This window comes from Hemicordylus capensis, chromosome 5 (assembly GCF_027244095.1).
Source record: "Hemicordylus capensis ecotype Gifberg chromosome 5, rHemCap1.1.pri, whole genome shotgun sequence".
In the NCBI taxonomy this organism is placed as follows: domain Eukaryota; kingdom Metazoa; phylum Chordata; class Lepidosauria; order Squamata; family Cordylidae; genus Hemicordylus; species Hemicordylus capensis.
Window position 1 is genome coordinate 195,696,163 of NC_069661.1, and position 19,264 is coordinate 195,715,426.

General features: G+C 42.6%; 1 protein-coding gene across 3 annotated transcripts in view; it reads right to left on the reverse strand.

Annotated features, from left to right (window-relative positions):
• PPP1R12A (protein phosphatase 1 regulatory subunit 12A) overlaps positions 1 to 19,264 on the reverse strand; it is a 181,461-nt gene that overhangs the window by 53,379 nt on the left and 108,818 nt on the right. For all 3 annotated transcript variants that reach the window (XM_053252011.1, XM_053252012.1, XM_053252009.1), the window contains exons 6-9: positions 11,647 to 11,721; positions 10,637 to 10,725; positions 10,277 to 10,434; positions 7,570 to 7,688 (exon numbers count right to left, since the gene is read on the reverse strand). In XM_053252011.1, the coding sequence (XP_053107986.1) occupies positions 7,570 to 7,688; positions 10,277 to 10,434; positions 10,637 to 10,725; positions 11,647 to 11,721 (441 nt within the window). The remainder of the gene's footprint in view (positions 1 to 7,569; positions 7,689 to 10,276; positions 10,435 to 10,636; positions 10,726 to 11,646; positions 11,722 to 19,264) is intronic.

The window sequence follows — 19,264 nt, forward strand, 5'->3', positions numbered from 1 at the left end:
AGTTTAAAAATACAAATTCAAATACATTTTTGTGGCTACCTTACAACAGAACTATGAGAGTTTTAACATTAATTCATATCATCTAGTATTTATTGCTTGAAACTAGCATTTATGAGAGGATCATGGCAGTTATAGCTATTTGTCTAAGAGGTAAAAGAATTTGCAAATTAAAAATGCCATGTGAACGCTAGGGCTGTGCATCAAATTAGGCCAATAATTAGATGCCATTCAATGTGGGCCTTATTAAGACAGTGTCTTAGTTGGGATTCAATGAAAAAAGTGCCTGATAGGAACCAATTGAATTGGATCCAATATGTCAGATTCACACTGTTCAGTATCAGATCAGTTCGATGAGAAATGGGGACCTTACCTGACAGCAGTGTAGTGGGCTCTCCTTTTCTACTTTAATTTAGAAATGCTGTCACACCTATCGGCAGCAGCAGTGGACTTTAAAAACTCTGCTTCCCTCCTATACAGCCCTTTAATGCCCCCAGGGAAGGAAGCAACATGACGACATCACGTCCTTTCCCCAGTGCATTACTGGGACGGAAACAACTGCTCCCTAGGGGTAGCCCCCCCTTTAACCAATAATGCACCAGGGAAAGGATGCAAAATGCTGATGTTGCTTTCTTCCCCAGGGCATTCTGGGGCAGTTGCCAGGGTCAAAACCCAAGTTTTAAAATCCTTTCCCAGTTGCCTATGGAGACAACAATGTTTCTCCCTTGTGTTGGAGCTCATCAGAATGGTTGTGGACTAAGCATGCTTGAGACAGTGCTGGATCACATGATACTAGTTTCCTGTTGCCAGGAGGCACGATAGCCCCAGTTCCAGTCCTGTCTTGCTTGGGTTTACAGGTCTTGGAAAGAGCTCTTCAGCTTTGGAGATGTTTGCAGGCTAGTTTCCATTTCCTGACTTGGCATTTTCTTTCTATCTTCCCTTCCCCCCGCTCCCAGATTGTGCAAGGGTAGGAAGGGAACTGTTTATAGTTATCTCTTACATTCCCAAATTGCCTTTTTATTTCTAATTTGACTAACGTGTTTAGTTTCACCTTTGATTTGCTCCACATGGAGCAATCTCAGGCTGGCAATTTGTTGCTTGGCTCCCTCTCAGAGGGCATGCAGCCAAACTCTAGGGGCAGAAGCCTAGCATGGAAACCCCAAGCTCCCTAAAATGGGCTAGATCACCCCCGCGACCCCTCCTCTCTCACAGCTGTGGAAGCCTCTTCCATGGCACCCCAAAAGGCAGAGAACAAAACAAAACATTGTTCTGAGCCAAGCAAAGCCTCCAAAGGGGGGTGGTGGAGCACAAGCAGCCAGCCTCAGCTGTTCAGCTCAGTGAGCACATTTTGATTCAGGCAGTTTGTCAGCAAAAAAGAAAAAAGAAAAAATCACACCACCACCCTGCTTTTCCTGCCAGCCGCAAAACAACGCAGGATCTCAATTACTGCCTATTGGGTGCGTCTGGAAGCTCAGACTCAGCTAGCCCAATGATTACTGTGGTGGAAGGGGAACCAGCTGGCCCACACATCCTCCCCACCGTGCCAATGGCACCCTATCCCAACCGAGGCATTTTGCGCCCCACTTCCAGCAGATTCTGCTGGCGGGTCCCTATCTCATGAAGAAGTGGTGGAGAAACCAGAGGGAGCCCTTGCAATGCCATGAGATCTGCCTCCACAGTGGCTGCTGATGTAAGTACCAATGTCCCTCCTTATGAACTGGCGATTTGCTTTACCTCAGACGCTGCTGACTGGTTGAGTGATTTCATTACTAGGGAATACAAGGTGTTATGCAACCCCTCCCTCCCTGCCTTTGTGGTACCACAGCAGGTTGCCCCTGCTCTCCCGACAGGGCCTCCCATCAGACCCAGACTTACTGCTGGGCAAATGTCTTTCCCCTCTCTTGATTCCAGCCCCAGGAGGAAGGCTATTCCACTTTCAGAACAGGGCCTTTTTGTACCAATCAGGAGAACGGACACTAGATGCAAAAGGAGGGTTTGCCACACTTCCTCTGAGGGCCAACCACCTCCACCTAAGTGCCTACATATATCCCTCCTGCAATACCCCTGGTGTTGCCTGTAGTGTACCTGTATTGCCTCCAATTTTACCACATCCATCTGGGAACCCGATCTTGCCAAAGTCAGATTCTGAATACTCTCACTCTCAATCTCTTAACCTGCAGGTGGCTGATAGGGAGGAAGGAAGAGGTCACAAGAGTACCCATCTCCTCATGTCTATTCTCATCCATAGATTTTGAAGTCCTTCTTCCTAAGGCTAAGAGAACTATTCAGGATGTTACTCCTATTGAGGAATCGCAGCCCTCAACAGAATTGGACTGAAGTGTGTTCCATTCCTTCTCCACCCCTTCTGCCATGGTCCCCCATGTTTTGTAAGGTCATGCCAGCAGAGTAGGAAAGACTCTTCTCCTTTAAGACAGTGTGGGGCGGGGGTCTGCCGCAAGGAACTTTACTCTTTTCCATAAGACATTATATTGCTTCAGGCAGTTCCTTATATTGACGCCCTTGTGGCTCAACTCATATCTGGTTCTATTCTGAATCCTGAGGGGCAGGAACAACTCAAATACCTGAGGATAAAGAGTGTGATCTACTCCTCAGGAAAGGTCATGAGGCATCTGCCACGGTCATCAAGGCGGCAACCATGAAATCGATCTTCGCCAGAGCATCAATCCTTTGGGCCAAAGAATTGGCATTGCTTATTCCACCTGGAAACACCAAATTCCGACAAGGCCTCAATAAGATGGCGAAAGCAGCTGTTCCTATGGCTGACTCCAGCCTGGATTGCAGACAACATGCTTCTAGTGAAATAGGGTCCAGAGTCGTGGTACGCAGATCTCTCTGGGTGAGGAACTGGAATGTGGATACTAAATCCAAACTAGCACTTACATATTTTCCTTTTTCAGGAACCAACATATTCAGACCCTCCCTAGACCGCATCCTAGTGGAGACCAGGGACAAGAAGAAGGTGATGCCATCAGTGCGCAAGGACTCTCACAAGCCTTTCCGCTCTTCCAAACCCTTCCTTTTGTCCCCACAGGCAATTCCAGGGAACACCATCCAACCAGCCCAGAGAGTATAGGGGTAATAACAAAAACAACAATTTCAGGGGTTTCGGATGCTCCCAATGGAGACAGCATGACAAAGGCCACTCCAGATCACAGGCACTCTGCTCCTTCGCCTCCAGTGCACCCTATAACAAAAAATAATGACTCACCCTGTGGAAGGCAGGCTCTTAGAATTCACCAGCACATGGATGTCCACATCCATACTGATGTGGGCATCCTGATGGACATCCATCCACCAGCACATGGATGTCCATCAGGATGTCCACCACCCAAGAACAATGGGTGCCAGAAAATCTCCAGGGGCTACTCCCTCAACCTCGTACATGCCCCACAAGACCATTACATCCAGAAAACCAGGCAAAAACCTCCAAATTACTCAAGCCACTCAACATACTGAAAATCAGGGGCACTGAACCAGTAATATCAGAAACATGTCTAGGCATCTATCATTTCTGGTGCCCAAGAAAGTCAGCTCCTGGAGAGCAGCACTCAAAAAACCCTCTTTTTTTTTTTTTAAAGGAAGTTCAAGATGGAGTCTCTTCACATCATCAAGGAGGCAACAGCATCAGTTGATCTCTAGGTCCACTTCCATATCCCCAATTCTTCCATCCCACAGGAGATTTCTCAGATTCTCATACGACCAGAAACACTACCAATACTGAGCACTCCTGTTTGGCCTATCATTGGCCCCTCGGGTCTTTACAAAGGTCATGGTGACATTAAATGCACACCTCTGCCTCCAGGGTATTCATATAAACCCAAGATCTTTTGATCAGATCAGCCATCAAGTCCAAAGAGATATATACAGGACTCTCCAGTGCCTAGATGACCACAGCTTCATAGTCAATCAGGAAAAGAGCCACCTCCATCCAACACTGTCCCTTCAGCACCTGGGAGCATTATTCAATACTATACAAGCATCAATCTTCCTTCCCCAGGAATGGAAAGACAAGATATGAAATCTCATCACACCTCTCCTACACCAAAGGAAGACAGACCTGAAGCTCTTGGCCATTGTACTGGGATCCATGGTGGCCTGCACAGAGTGCACTCCATGGTCCAGGTGGTATTCATGCCCCCTCCAGTGGCTCCTCCTTCCCTATCAGGAATTGATAGGGTAGGCGTACACAAACAGGTAAGCATCCCTCTCAGGGTGTGCCAATCATTGTGTTGGTGGATCTCTCCAGCAATCAACGAAGGCCTCCCTCTGATGGTCCCTCAGAGAAAAGTAGTGACCACAGACGTCAGCTTCACCGGTTGGGGCACCCACTTCTTGAACCAATATGCCCAGGGACATTGGTCCTCTGAGGAGTCATGCTGAAACATCAACTGGCTAGAGCCTCCGGGCTGCCAGACTCAACCTCCTAAACTTTCACCATCTTCTGCAGGAACGCCATGTCCTAATCTGCATGGACAACATCACCACCAAGTCCTATGTTAATCATCAGGGAAGCACCAGATCATGGTCCTTGATGACGGAATCCAATCTCCTCTACCAGTGGGCGGGAAAATATCTAGTGTTTGTCACAGCAAAACACTTCAGTGGGGCTGACAACCTTCAAGCAGACTGGCTCAGCCAGTGCATGGTGGTCCCAGCAGAGTGAAGCCTCCACCTGGACGTCTTTTGCCAGTACATGTTACACCGAGGCCAGCCAGAGGTGGACCGCGTCCCAAAAAAACTATATTTCCCATGCTTCTTCAGGTTTCAGTCTCCCCTGACACAAGCAACCAATGCCCTCACAGCTCTCTGGCCACAGGCCCTACTCTACACCTTTCTTCCAACAGCTATCCTCCCAAGTTCTTAGAAAGCTCATACTAGAACAAGCAGAGCTGATCCTCATAGCTCCTCACTGGCTCCAGAGATCCTGGTTCTCCGAACTAGTATCTCTGTCAGTCCACCTGCCCTGGCAATTCCCCCTCCTAAGGGACCTCCTCTCACAGGGTCCCCTCCTTCACGTAGACCAGGGGTAGGGAACCTTGGCCCTCCAGCTGTTTTTGAACTACAACTCTCACCATCCCCAGCCATTGTGGCTGGGGATGATGGGAGTTGTAGTTCAAAAACAGCTGGAGAGCCAAGGTTCCCCACCCCTGACCTAGACCCAGAGGCTCCAACTCTCCACCTGGAGATTGAGCGTGCATACCTAAACGCTCAGGGCTATGCACTCCACCTCTCCGCCCCAGTCCAAGATACTATTCTGGCCTCCAGGCACTCGGCAACCAATCGCATTTACCAGGCCACATAGGCAGCCTTCTATTGATGAGCACGTAGCGAACACACTGATCCTATCCCGGTGGGAGTTCTTGAGGTTCTTGCTTTCCTCTAGTCTGGGCTTGAGTCGCAGCTCTGCCCTAGTACCCTGAAATGCCAGACCTCTACCACCCTCCACTCTGGTCTTGTCCTCTCCTGGGTGGTCCACAATTCACCCACACATTACAAAATTCCTCAAGGGGACATCCAATCTGCTCCCCTTCCTGTTCACAGGTTCCCATCATGGAGCCTGAAAAAGGTCCTGAACGCATTCACCCAACTGCCCTTTGAACCCTTGTCCTCTGCCTCCCTCAAGGACCTATCCTACAAGGCCCTGTTCCTGGTAGCAATCACGTCGGCTCGTAGAGTATCTGAAGTCGGGTGCCTTCTCAGTTAGGAAAGAGTTCTGCATCTTCCAATCATATTCCGTAGTCCTGAAGCTTTATCCCACCTTCATTCTTAAGGTTAATTCTTCCTTTCACTGCTCTCAGGACATAGTACTACCCTCCTTCTGTCTGTCACCATCCCATTCTAGGGAAATGGAGTGGCATACCCTTGACGTCCACAGGGCTCTGTGCATCTATATCTGTCGCACCAGAGAATTCCATAAATCTGACTCTCTCTTTGTTTCATTCCAACCCTCTTCACCAGGCTCCAAGGGTACTCTAGATGGATCAGGCCTTGCATCTTCCTGACTTATGAAACCCTTAATTTACCAGTCCCTACCAGAATTACAGCACATTCCACTCACAGTGCAGCAACCTCAGCAGCCTTTTTGGCACACACCTCTCTGATAGATATCTATAAAGCAGCTACATGGTCTCCTGTTCATCCCTTCATTTGGCATTACAAAATAGCCTCCTTTTCTCATCCCAAGTGGTCTTTGGCTGTTGAGTCTTACAACAGGTAGTCTAGAGTATACATCCTCCCCCCCCCCCACCCTTTCTCAGGCGACTTGGATATGTCTCATTCTGATGAGCTCCAGCACAGGGGGGAAAAGAACATTGGACTTACCATGAAGGGTTCTTTTCCCCTGTAACTGGAGCTCATCAGGCCCACCCGTATATGTGATTTTTCTGGTTTGCGAAGTCTACCAGTTTTGGGGTGGAAACAAGTCTCAGGGTATTACAGTGTTGGTATATACCTCTATGTTCTCTTGTTTGTATTGTTCTGGTTGTTAACATGTTGCCACCTTAGGTTTTCTCTCTCTTTCTACATATGCCACACTCTATTCTAGTCTCAGAACTGGGGTTATGGTGCCTCCTGGCAACAGGAAAAGTGATCTGGCCCTGTCTTAAGCATGCTCAGTCCACAACCATTCTGATTAGCTCCAGTCACAGGGAAAAAGAATCCTTCACGGTATGTCCAATGTTCCTTTCTAAGGTCAGAGAGAGAAGAGCAGCCTACTGTGCTGACACCAGGTAAGCCCCGCTCCAAATAATCACGTTGATCTGAGACATTCCATTGATTTGATGAGGATACCCCTGGTGTATTATCAGCCTGATGCACTTGATAAGGACCTGATACAATCCACTTTATTTTGGTGATGCACAAACCTAGTGACTGTCAAGAAAGTCATCCATGCTATTAACCTAGGAACAGGATCTTTTGCCTGTACAGCACTGGTGCCTGACTGATCCTTTATTTACACTGCCAAATTAAGCACACTGAGAATTTGTCCAGCACTGACAGGATAGCTTTCTCCATTAAAGTAATGAAACTTCTTGTTATTCAACATATTTCTACTTATTTGAGGTGAGTGGTATTTTATTAAAGATTTGAAAGTTGTTTTTCTATTGAGCCCAAGAGATACAACCAATTTTCTTCGTGTAATTTTCAGAATACACATACTACATCATCATTTTGCAAGTGGGAAACTGGAATGAAGTAGTTACTTGCCCAGTGAATTCATGACACAGTAGTGACTTAAATACATATTTCCCAGACTGAATTACAATCTTTTGTTCACAAGGTAGGAATGGCACATTACAACCACATTCTAGACTAAGCCATTCCCCCTCCTAACTGAACTCAAATCCTTAATGATGCATTAACAAAATCTGAGCAAACCTAGTGCTTCATTTAATCAGATTTAGCATCATTCAAAATATTCTAAAATGACCTTATATACTTTAAGATAGCATAATATCTAGCTTTTATCAAGGCACTGTGTTTAAATTTTGCAAACAATTTGTGATTAAATGTCCATTTATACAAAAATATTAGAAACAAACATTGTTTTACCTTCTTAATAGGGGATGTAGGTGTTACTTGACCAGTAGTAACTGAAGGCGTCGTCACAGCTATGGGACCTGCTTGGACATTGGTGGTATTTGAATTATTTGTTGTAGTTTTGTTCTTCTCTGCAAATAAACATAAAGTAATTCATAATGGATGTAAAGATAGCTAATACTTTCTAGACTGCATAACAGTCTAGGAAAAAAGTGCTCTAAGCCTGCTACAGAATAGCCAAGTATGAACAGAGGATGAGTTATTTATTGCTCAGAAGACACAAGTCAATACAGATTCTGCTCCAAAATTAGTCTAATTATCTGGAAGCTTATTTACTACACACTGTTAGTATACATTGCAAGATAGAGTGATGCTGTGAGGAGAGGAGAGCTGGTCTTGTGGTAGCAAGCATGACTTGTCCCCATAGCTAAGCAGGGTCTGCCCTGATTGCATCTGAATGGGAGATGTGATGTGTGAGCACTGCAAGGTATTCCCCTCAGGGGATGAAGCCGCTCTGGGAAGAACAGAAGGTTTCAAGTTCCCTCCCTGGCTTCTCCAAGATAGGGCTGAGAGAGATTCCTGCCTGCAACCTTGGAGAAGCTGCTGCCAGTCTGTGAAGACAATACTGAGCTAGATAGACCAATGGTCTGACTCAGTATATGGCAGTTTCCTATGTTCCTATGTAAGTACATTCAATATACATCACTACATAAACATTTCAGTCATGTTCTGTTATGAAAAGTAAATCAATAAAAGAATACTCAGAAACATATGGGGTTAAATTGAGAGAAGCACAACCTGTGTTCTGCTTGCAGGACAGAGCTTTCCCACCCACTCTGCAGAACCTAGAAGCGCACCCCACAAAAGGTGATTTTGTGAGCTGTGAGACCCTGAAGAAGAACATGACACACTGTGCACCTGCCAATGGAGAGCGGAGTAAGCAGAAACCATGCCCACCCCCTAGGAGTACAAGTGTCATTTCACTCATGCAAATTCTCCTCAGGAGCCAACTCGCTAATCAAGATACACAGAAGAATATCAGGATGTTTTCAGACAGACAAGTTTCTAATCATTATGGCTTGTGACATGATATTTAACACACACCAACATATACTGATGGGTTGAACTTCAAAAGACAGATCTATGGTACCGACAAATTTGTTTTCTATATCAAGACTGAAGGCCTGACACACAACTTTGAATACGCAATTAAGAATAAAAAGATGTCTTAAAGCTAACTAGAAGCTTCAGCTTGTGAGAAAGAATGGGTCCTACTTTGCATACACAATGCTAAGAACAATTTTGTAAGTCAGCTCAACTAGAAAGGGATGGAGTCTGAAAGTGAAATGTACTGTCTGCATTTGGTAAATATTTTATAGGCATATACACTGATTCCAGCTGACAACTGACAAAGGATTCTATAAACTGCTGAAACCAATAGCTTGGCCTCAAGGACAGGAGAGTTCCATTGTTCCTTTAACTGCCTGGCTATGCCTACTGGATACATTTCAATTGACCAATATAAGGGTTACTGTTTTCTCTGTTTTTAAGAAGCGAGCAACCGACAGGCAATGCCTACACACTGCCATTTTTTAAATTTCTCAAATTATTTACACAAAGTTAAATATACATTACAAAAAACAGATTAGTTAGATCTGTTTAACCTCCATTAATCCAGCTAGAATATTATTTCATGTACCAAAACCTTTTACTTGTGAATCCACCTTAAAATGAATAATGGGGGGGGGGGGGGGAGAAGGGAATTTGGAACACTGAGATTCAGCTTCAGGGAAAAGACTAAGTTCTCTAGCATGCCAAATAAAGTATGATGAAAGTCTTGTTGATATTTAAAAACCCCTAAGTTTACATAAATTAATTCTTGTGTCACAGTCATATTTTCCTGGCACAAGATTGCATAGTAGCAACAAAGAAAAACACAGTAATGAGAGTCATGTAACTGAACAAATGCTGAAGTGATGAGTCTGAAACTTTAAGCCACAAGTGGAATAGCTATGTAGATATATTAAAATTTGCCCCTCCAGGCCTACAATATGCAATTTAAGTGAGATAAAGGAAGATCCTTTTGATGCATCCTTTTAAAATTGACCTTAAATGTGTAGTACTAACAGAAAGAGGGGAGGGGTGTTTCTCAGAATTCTGCACTACTGCAATGAAAAGCTAGCCCTCCAGCCAAGAACCTGGCAGTGTTTCAAGGCCAATTCACAATTTACCCTCTCAATTTACAAATATGGATACCAAATTGTCATATATAGATTCTAATGCATGCACTGTGAACAGATTTAGAGTTTATAGTGAATTTATTGTCTACAAATATGTTTTACTATGTACAGTTACTTTTAAAGTGCCATATCTTATGACTCGTGCATTAGTCCACTTGACTGATACATTCCTTCCTGTTATTAAGAAAACATGCAATCAAGTCCCCCTCTGCCACCATTCACCTCCAGAAATGAGACCAGGAGCCTTTCCTCAGGAACTGATGTAAATTCAATAATCAATTGTCAATATTCAATATTCAACTGTTAATATGCCAATCTCCTTAATAGCCCAGTTTCCCACCAGCTCATAAAAATCATTTGCCATTTTCCAAATAATTTTTAATTTTGCAAAGCAGTATAAGCAAGGAACATGATGGGAGTTCCACCTATAGTGAATGAAATGAAGATGAATTTAATTGTAAAGCAAAACACTTAATTACCTGTTTCTGTTTCCGATTCAGAGTCTTCTTCCTCATCTTCTTCACTAGAGCAACTGGACTCATCTTTCTTTCCTTCTTCCTCTTCATCTACTTTTTCTTGTTCTAGAGATTCAATGTTAGATGCATTCTTGTCTTGCTCGATGATCAAAGTCTCTTTACTGGAACAACATTGTTTTGGAGGCATAAGATATATATTTTATTACTAGCTTCAGGAAAAGTTAACATCAAGGTGGGCTGTGACAGCAGCAAATGTAGATTCAGAAATTGTGAGGACCAATGAGAGTTCCTTTCCTCCCTAACCGCCCCTCCAGTACCACTCAATGCAAGTCTTTCCCCTCATCGATTAACTCATCTACTTACTTTTTAAATGGTTTTTGAGTCTGATTATTGTCCATGTTGGCTGTAGATTCAATTAGGGGCGATTTCTTTTCCTTTTTTTCACTATGAAGCTTTAGAAGATAAGGAAAGTCAATCAGATTTCTACATTTACAGATTCAAACATAAGAATCTTCAGGTGGTCACCCATAGCATTATACCCTAAACATGCATTCAGCAAAGATCTTTGGTTACCTTGGCTACCCCAAAGTCACCCTAATGTTAAAAGGTCAGCCTAATACATTCCTTTAACCTTTTCTACTTTAATAATGCTTTTTAAAGATTACCAATTAGAATCAATTTCAGTTTAAGGGCATTTTAACACCAAGAGCGAAACATCCAGATAATCTGAGATTATAGGAAGATACTGCATAAATTTCAAGATTTCACATTTTAACAGCTATTGAAAATGAAATTAGAGCAGGTACCGAGACACTGTACATGCCAGCTAAGTGAGGGAACAGAAAATTTGGAGCATGCTCAAATTCAAGTTTCTGACCAAATGTAAATCGGAATAAAACATGTACAGAAGAAACCTAAGAAAACGTATTAAGCTTCTTTATAAGCTCTCTTGTAAGGTCATTCAAGGGCACCAATCTTCATAAATGGGTGAGTGAAAAGGCCAGCGACACTATCGCAGCCACTCACTTTCTCTCTCTAATACTTTTCCATGGACTTTAAATCTCAAAAGAAGGTGTATTAACACGTGCTGGATCACTGCCAGCATTCCCTGGAGACTTCTACCTCAACTTCCTATCTAGGGCAGCTCTAGCATTACTAGTTCATGCAGATATCTAATTAACATATTCCTAAGGGTTTCTCCTCTAATGTAAGGTAACTATTGAATGCTAGCATTTGGAAAGGTCTATACAATTTATTTTATATAAAATGCCAACCACGTATGAAAAAAGCAAACAACAGGCTCAGTGATGGAGCGCATGCTTTGCATACAGAAAGAGTCTTGCGGGTTTTCTTTTTAGGCTGAAACAGCTTACCATATTTTGTTTCTTTTGTAGTTCTTCTAAATATCCTAAAATGTCTTCATCTGCTACATCAAACGCTGTTTGACCCTAAAGGAGAAAAAAGCAACATATCACAGATTATGATGCCATTAAATCAGTCATAAAATGACACAGAGAAGAATACATTTCCGAGGAGTCTATTTATAATAGCTAGGCCCAATACAACGGCCACAGTTCCAGCACTCTTTATGAGAACAAAATGTGCACTCTTGAATGGAGGGCAGGAAGTGGAGTGCATTTTTAGTGAAGATCAGCTTGCATTACATATATTTTAAATAATTCAGAAAATCTGAATTACTCTGTGGGTATTCAGATAATTTGGAAATTTGGTATACAGGGAATTTTATGCATAGATATAGATATATATTTGCAATTACTAAATAAGGGGAACCAGGTGGCCTTTCAAGGCCCCAAATGCAGTTATTTTCATTGTCATATGCTTTTAGCAAGCACCAACACTTGCTAAAAGTAGCAGAAAGCACACACAGAAAATAGGAAAAAGCAGTCCTTCTTAGTGCTTTCCTCATAGAGCTCTATGGGGAAAATCCTGGGATGGACTGAATTTCCCAGCATTTCCCCACACAACCTCCACAATGTAGGTGGGACTTCCCGCAGCTTCATTCCCTTTAATGGTGCTTCCTGGTGCTCTGTATGGAAGTGAGCGGGGTGGGAGAGAGAAGCTGCTTCCACATGGGGCCAGATGCAAATGACTGAGCTTTGATCCTTCAAAGCCGAATCGCTCTGCGGACCTAGTATAATTTTTTAGAATTAAAAATATATTCTTTTTAAAAAGCTATACTCCTCCTCACAGACACTACCATCAACCCCCGTCGCTCTGAGCGGGTGGGTGGGTCAGGCAGCAGAAACAGTGGCAAGGTGGCACTCTGCAGCACATGTGGCAGGTCCACTCACCTCCCCCTGCCATTCACCCTGACTCCTGAGCCTCTCTGTTTCTGTTCATTTTGGAAGCTCTCTGGGGCTCAGGGCGAACAGTGCTGCCCTTGCACCAGCATGCTACCTTGCCACTGTTCCTGCCACCCTCCCTCCAGGGCTCCCAGGCCCTCTGCTTCCATTGGGGCCAGGAAGCTTCCAATCCCAATGGAAGCAGAGGGCCTTGGGAGCCAGGGTAAGCAGTGTGAGGAGGCGAGTAACAGCACCCTCACACCACCTATTTTAATTTTCATTTAAATCGAGTAATTTCATTAATCTTGGCTTGCAAGAGCTTCAACAGCTGCCCTAAATCTTCCCCATTCCTCACAACCCTGCTGTACAGCTTCTCAACCAACCGGTAGCCTTCCTGAATTTTAACTCAATTTATTTTGATTCAACTCAATTCAAATTAATATTCAATATTTAGCAATTAATGTCCTAAAAATTGACCTTGGCCCCTTCACACCAAGTCATTGCTGATTTCCGCATTTGAGTTGCGCACCCCTGCTTTAGGAGATCAATCAATCCATAGCAATTTATGCGCCATTACATTCAAAGTCTGTTCACCAAACATGCAAAACACACCATCCTGTTTTATCCATATCAACTAAAAATATTCCCCAATTAATTTAGTGCAACAGTATTTTAACTATAATCAAGACTTCTATATAGTCCAATATCAACTCAAGACAAATAAAGCATGTATATGTGAGTGTGATGCTAATGATGTTAGATTTCTCAGCTGTTACCAAAATTTGGATATGAACTTGGTTTCAAAATTGCCCTTCCAGTAAAAGAAAACCTGTTCTGCCCCTGGAAGGGCTGTTTCTGCCTTAGTGAAAGGTAAATGACCCTAAATCTGGAGAAGTTCCTCTGGGTAAATTATTGTGAAAGACTACACAAGCTTTTTCACAACCTTTCTATGGCCCAGTAGTTTGTTGCAAATACATGTATTTACCTATATTTACCTATTCACCATGTTTGTTGTATTGTAACAAAGTCCCTGATACTCTCCACTACAAGAGTCTTCTACTAGTACTTGCTCAAGAGTTCACAGATGAACACTAAATTATTTTGACCTTCCACTCACTGACAGATATTCAGACTAATCTTGCATCAACACACAAGGGAATGGCATGATCTTTGGCCATCTCTCCCTTCCTTCTGCATCTGCCTGAAACTATGTCCTTGTTCGCTGCGGGCCCTCAAGTACATAGTTTCAGGTGGCTCAAAGGGAAGGGTTGCCAAAAAATCTCACACAAACAAACAAACAAACAAACAAACACACACACACACACACACACACCCCTCGTGCAATGGAAAAACATGCCAAGCCAGCACAGGATTAGTCAGGATGTCGACCACTGTTCTCTGGGTCCAAACCAATGTGCTTAATTTCCAAGCACTGGTGTCATGACAAAAGTTTGCCCTACAAGTGTTGGGCCAGGATCCAAACAACATCTATCATTTTGTGAGCCTAAAGGGGGCTTTAGACTTGTCTTTTTCAATCTAGAACAGGAGCCACTGCATCCTCACCCAATATGTTGAATGGCAAAATGATTTTGATTTTGAAATTAAGGAACATTTAATAGATAGTTTAAGACTATTGGAGAGAAGATCTGGTCTTATGGTAGCAAGAATTACTTGTCCCCCAGCTAGTCGGAACCCAGGAAATGATTTTGATCTGCCTGTTCTGAATGGGGTAACACTTCCCCAGAAGGAACAGGTACGCAGTCTGGGGGTGCTTCTGGACACAAAACTCTCCCTGGTGTCTCAGGTTGAAGCAGTGGCCAGAGGTGCCTTTTATCAGCTTCGGCTGATACGCCAGCTGCGTCCATTTCTTGAGATAAATCACCTCAGAACAGTAGTACATCTGCTGGTCACCTCTAGACTTGACTATTGCAATGTGCTCTGTGTGGGGCTGCTTTTGTACGGAAACTGCAGTTAGTCCAGAATGCAGCGGCCAGATTGGTCTCTGGGTCATCTCTGAGAGAACATATCACTCCTATCTTAAAACATCTACACTGGCTGCCAGTAAGTTTCTGGGCAGAGTACAGGGTTTTGGTTATAACTTATAAAGCCCTAAACAGCTTGGGCCCTGGGTATTTAATAGAACGTCTTCTTTGCTATGAACCACACTGCCCATTGAGATCATCTGGAGAGGTTCGTCTGCAGTTGCCACCGGCTTGTATGGTGGCTACTCAGGGACAGGCCTTCTCCATTGCTGCCCCAAGGCTTTGGAACGCACTTCCTGCTGAAATAAGAGCCTCTCCATCTCTTAGAACTTTTAAAAGGGCAGTCAAGATGCATTTGTTCACCCAGGTTTTAATTAGATACTGTTTTAATTGTGTTTTAATAGTGTTAACTTTTAAATTTAAATTGTTGAAATGTTTTAATCATTTATTGGCTTTTTTAATTGTTTGTAAACCGCCCAGAGAACTTGTGTTTTGGGTGGTATAGAAATGTATTAAATAAATAATAAATAAATAAAAGCAGGGTCCACCCTGGTTGCATTTGAATGGGAGACCACATGTGAGCACTGGGAGATATTCCCCTCAGGGGATGGAGCCACTCTGGGAAGAGCAGAAGGTTTCAAGTTCCCTCTCTGGCTTCTCCAAGATAGGGCTGAGAGACTCCTGCCTGCAACCTTGGAGAAGCCGCTGCCAGTCTGTGAAGGCAATACTGAGCTAGATAGACCAATGGTCTGACTCAGTATATGGAAGCGTCCTATGTTCCTATGACTGGGCATGTGGAGCAGATACAGACCAAGTATCAAAAATCCCACTGTGTACATATAAGTTATCAGTCAAGCCTTTGAAGCTCTTTGGGTCCTTACCTTTATAAATGCAAACCAATCTATTGCTCGAAAAGTGCTAGACTACTGAGATAGTTCTAACTGTAGTGCTCAAGAAATCTTAAGATCTTATTTGAATGATAATCAGGCATGTTTATTTTTCTCTTGGTTATGTGAACTTTGCAAAGTTCAAGTTTGTCACATGCTAAGTAATCAATCATATCTTTCTTTCTTACAAAAGACAGCTTTATAAAAAGCTGAAGATGGAATTCTTTTCTGTAAGTTGGCTGGAACAGGTCTGGCTTCATCACTTTGTTCTTTTAGATGTCAGGTAAAGACCTTTTTGTTCACCCAGGCCTTTTAAATTCGGGTTTTTAAATTCAGCTTTTCAGATTTTATCTGATTTTTAATTAATTTTAAAATGAGTTTTGAATGCTGCTTTGTATTGTATTGTATTGTATTTTCACCTTTTTTTGTCTGTTAAGACTTAATGTGTTATGTGTTTTTATTGTATCTATTAATCCTCTGTTATGAGCAATCCAAAGAACAATTTGTTATGGGGAGGCTAACCATGTTTTTTAAAATTATGCTATGTATGCACAGTCTACCGGATGTTATTGATTGGATTTGGTACTATAATTATCGGGCCCTTTCCAAGGGTCTAGGATAACAAAAGAAAAATTAAAGATAACGTCGTAGTATTTGTGCTGTCCCAAGTAGTGTGGGCCTTCTGTAGCTGATGCGTTTCAATTTTATCGATGCCCAAGGTGTCAAGATGGTGTTTAAGTTCTTTTGGTACTGCACCAAGGGCACCAACAACTATTGGCACCATTATTCTTTTCTTTTTCCAGAGCCGCTCAATTTCAATCTGAAGGTCCTTGTAATTAGTTATTTTCTCCAACTGTTCATCGACTCATCTATCCCCTGGGGTTGCAATATTATCAGAACTCGATTCTTCTTGATGACTGTCAGATCCAGCATATTGTGTGCTGAATGGCTATCAATTTGTATTCGAAAATCCCAAAGGACTTTTGCCTCTTCATTTTCTGTGACCTTCTCAATCAAATGATTCCACCAATTCTTGCTTTCTAGCAATTTGTAATTCTTACAAAAGTTCCAGTGGTTCATTGCAGCAACTTTGTGTCTTTTTTTATAACCAGTCTGAGCAATTTTCTTACAACATAATACAAGGTGCTCAACCATCTCATCTGCTTCCTTGCATAATCAACACTTACTGTCTTTCTGGGTCTTATCAATTTTTGCTTTTATAACATGTGTTCATAGTGATTGTTCCTGGGCTGCAAAAGCGAGACCTTCCATTTCTTTCTTCAGTGTCCCCTTCTTTAACCACTGCCATGTTGTGCTATTGTTGACTTTCGATTGTATGTCATTAAAGAACTGACTGTGCAATGGTTTGTTGTGCCATTTTTCTCACAGATTCCTCATCCGCTGTTTTTTTGTGTTCATCCTTTGATTCCTTTATTTTCATCAGTCCTGTCTTACTCACTTCCTGTAGCATTTCTTCTTGGTTTTCATTGATGTATTCTGCCGATGCTTATTTTTCTTCTTCAACAGATTGTCTGACTTGCAACATTCAATGTCCACCTTCATTTCTTGGCAGATACAGCCTATCAACATCACTTCTTGGGTGCAGGGCATGATTAATATTTATTTTCCTGGTTTTCCAATCCAGTGCATCCAATTCTGCTTGTGTCCAATCAACAATACCTGCTGTATATAATATACCTGCTGTATGTAATAAATTATTATTATGTTGTTGTTGTCAGACAGGTGTTATTGACTGGTTTGTTTTATCCAGACATCGAGTCCTTCCCAATAGATGGCTGAATTTTATTATCAATGTTGTTGCTGTTATTATAGATATCGTCGCAGAATATAGGCTGTTCCCAGTAATGTTGCTTTTTGTAATTGGCTGATGGTGATTTCTGTGGCCCCTATGGTGTTGAGGTGCTCTTCAAGTTGTTTTGGAATTGCACCGTACCAATTACCACTGGGATTATTTTGGTCTCCTTCTGCCATAGCCTTTCAATTTTAATTTGTAGATCTTTGTATTTTGTGATTTGTTCTATTTCTTTTTCTTCTATTCTGCTATCCCCTGGTACTGCTATGTCGATTATTTTAACTTGTTTTTCTTTCTTCTCGACTACAGTTATATCTGGTGTATTGTGTGGCAGATATTTGTCTGTAGTTGGAAGTCCCATAATATTTTTGCATCTTCATTTTCTACAACTTTTTCAATTTGATGGTCCCACTAATCTTTGGCTACAGGTAACTTGTACTTTTTGCAGATGTTCCAGTGTATCATCCCTGCTACCTTGTCATGCCTTTGTTTGTAGTCAGTCTGTGCGATCTTTTTTCAACAGCTGATTAGGTGGTCCATGGTTTCATCTGCTTCTTTACAAAGGCAGCACTTGCTGTTTGTTGTTGATTTTTCTACTTTTGCTCTTATTGCATTTGTTCATAGTGCCTGTTCTTGTGCAGCCAGTATTAAACCCTCAGTTTCTTTCTTCAAGTTGCCATTCTTAAGCCATTGCCAGGTCTTGGTGATGTCTGATTTTCCACTTATATTGTGCAAATATTGACCATGCAGGGGCTTATTTTTCCATGTTTCTGCTCGGTTCTTGACTTGTTATTTCTTGTAGGCCTGCTTTGTTCATTGGTGTTGAATAGTTTCGCGTTACTGACCATTTGAAGTGCATCTTCTTCACTGTCCTTTATATATTCTTCAAGGCGTCTTTTCTCCTCCTCCTCCTCTACTACTACTATTATCATCATCATCATCTCCTCATATGTACTAGTTTACAAAAGGGCCCATGGGTAAGATGGGTAAGATGAGAATTAACACAAGATTTGGCAAGGGAAAGTGTGAACAAAGGAGGGAGAGGAAATCAGATGATGCTGATCACACTGAAAACAACTTGACAATACTTGGCTCTTAAATCTTCCCTTGAGTAGTCTAGCACTTTGAGGAGAAGATTGGTTTGCATTTATAAAGGTTAGGACCTAAACAGCTAAATCACCGACCTGCTGAGCCTCAAGTTGGAATACTGGACCATGGGGTCCAGAACTGCTACTGAACATTTAATGCTCATTTCCATGTACTGTTGTGGGGAGATCTGCCCTGGACACTCTTGGAAACCAGAATCCTTGTGTTACTGTCTGCATGGGCTTACCACAGAACATCCCTATGTCTGACTACTCAAGAGCCTCTTGATTCTTGGGCAAAACCTTGGAGACTCCTTGACACTATGTTTTCTCCAACTAAGTCTGGACTTTCTACAAACGTATCCCTGCACATGGCTGCATTCGAACCTCAGCACTCCCCCTTACTAGCTATGGACATGCATAGTGCATAGTCCTTGGTACCACACTGGCATCCTACTGCCTCCCATAACCTTTGCTTAGGCAAGGCCTTTGCAAGCGACAGCAAATCTTCTCCTGGTGGCAAGTCTTTCCCTTTTGGTATCACACATGAAACAGCTGATATAGAGAGGTAATAAGCTATTCTTTCCCCTCTGTTTATTCTCTGACAGCTTCACTCCCTCAGCCTCCTCCTTTAGTCCATAGGAGCTGCCTTCAAACTCTGTGCAACTCCAACTGTAACAAGTTTGCCAAATACCACCATTTTGCATTTTGCCTCTGCTTCAAAATAAACTTTGGGGGGTTTCGTCTGTGATTAAAATGGCTTGTCTGAGTCTGCTATTCCTCTGCGATACCGGACCTTTTAGACAAAACAAGTCTAAGAAGCTAATTCATTGTCTAGGGAGCGCAAAGCTATCTTGTTTGGATTTCTTGACATATATGCAAGCATCATGTTTTTAGAAACTAGGCTAAGTTTCACAGGGC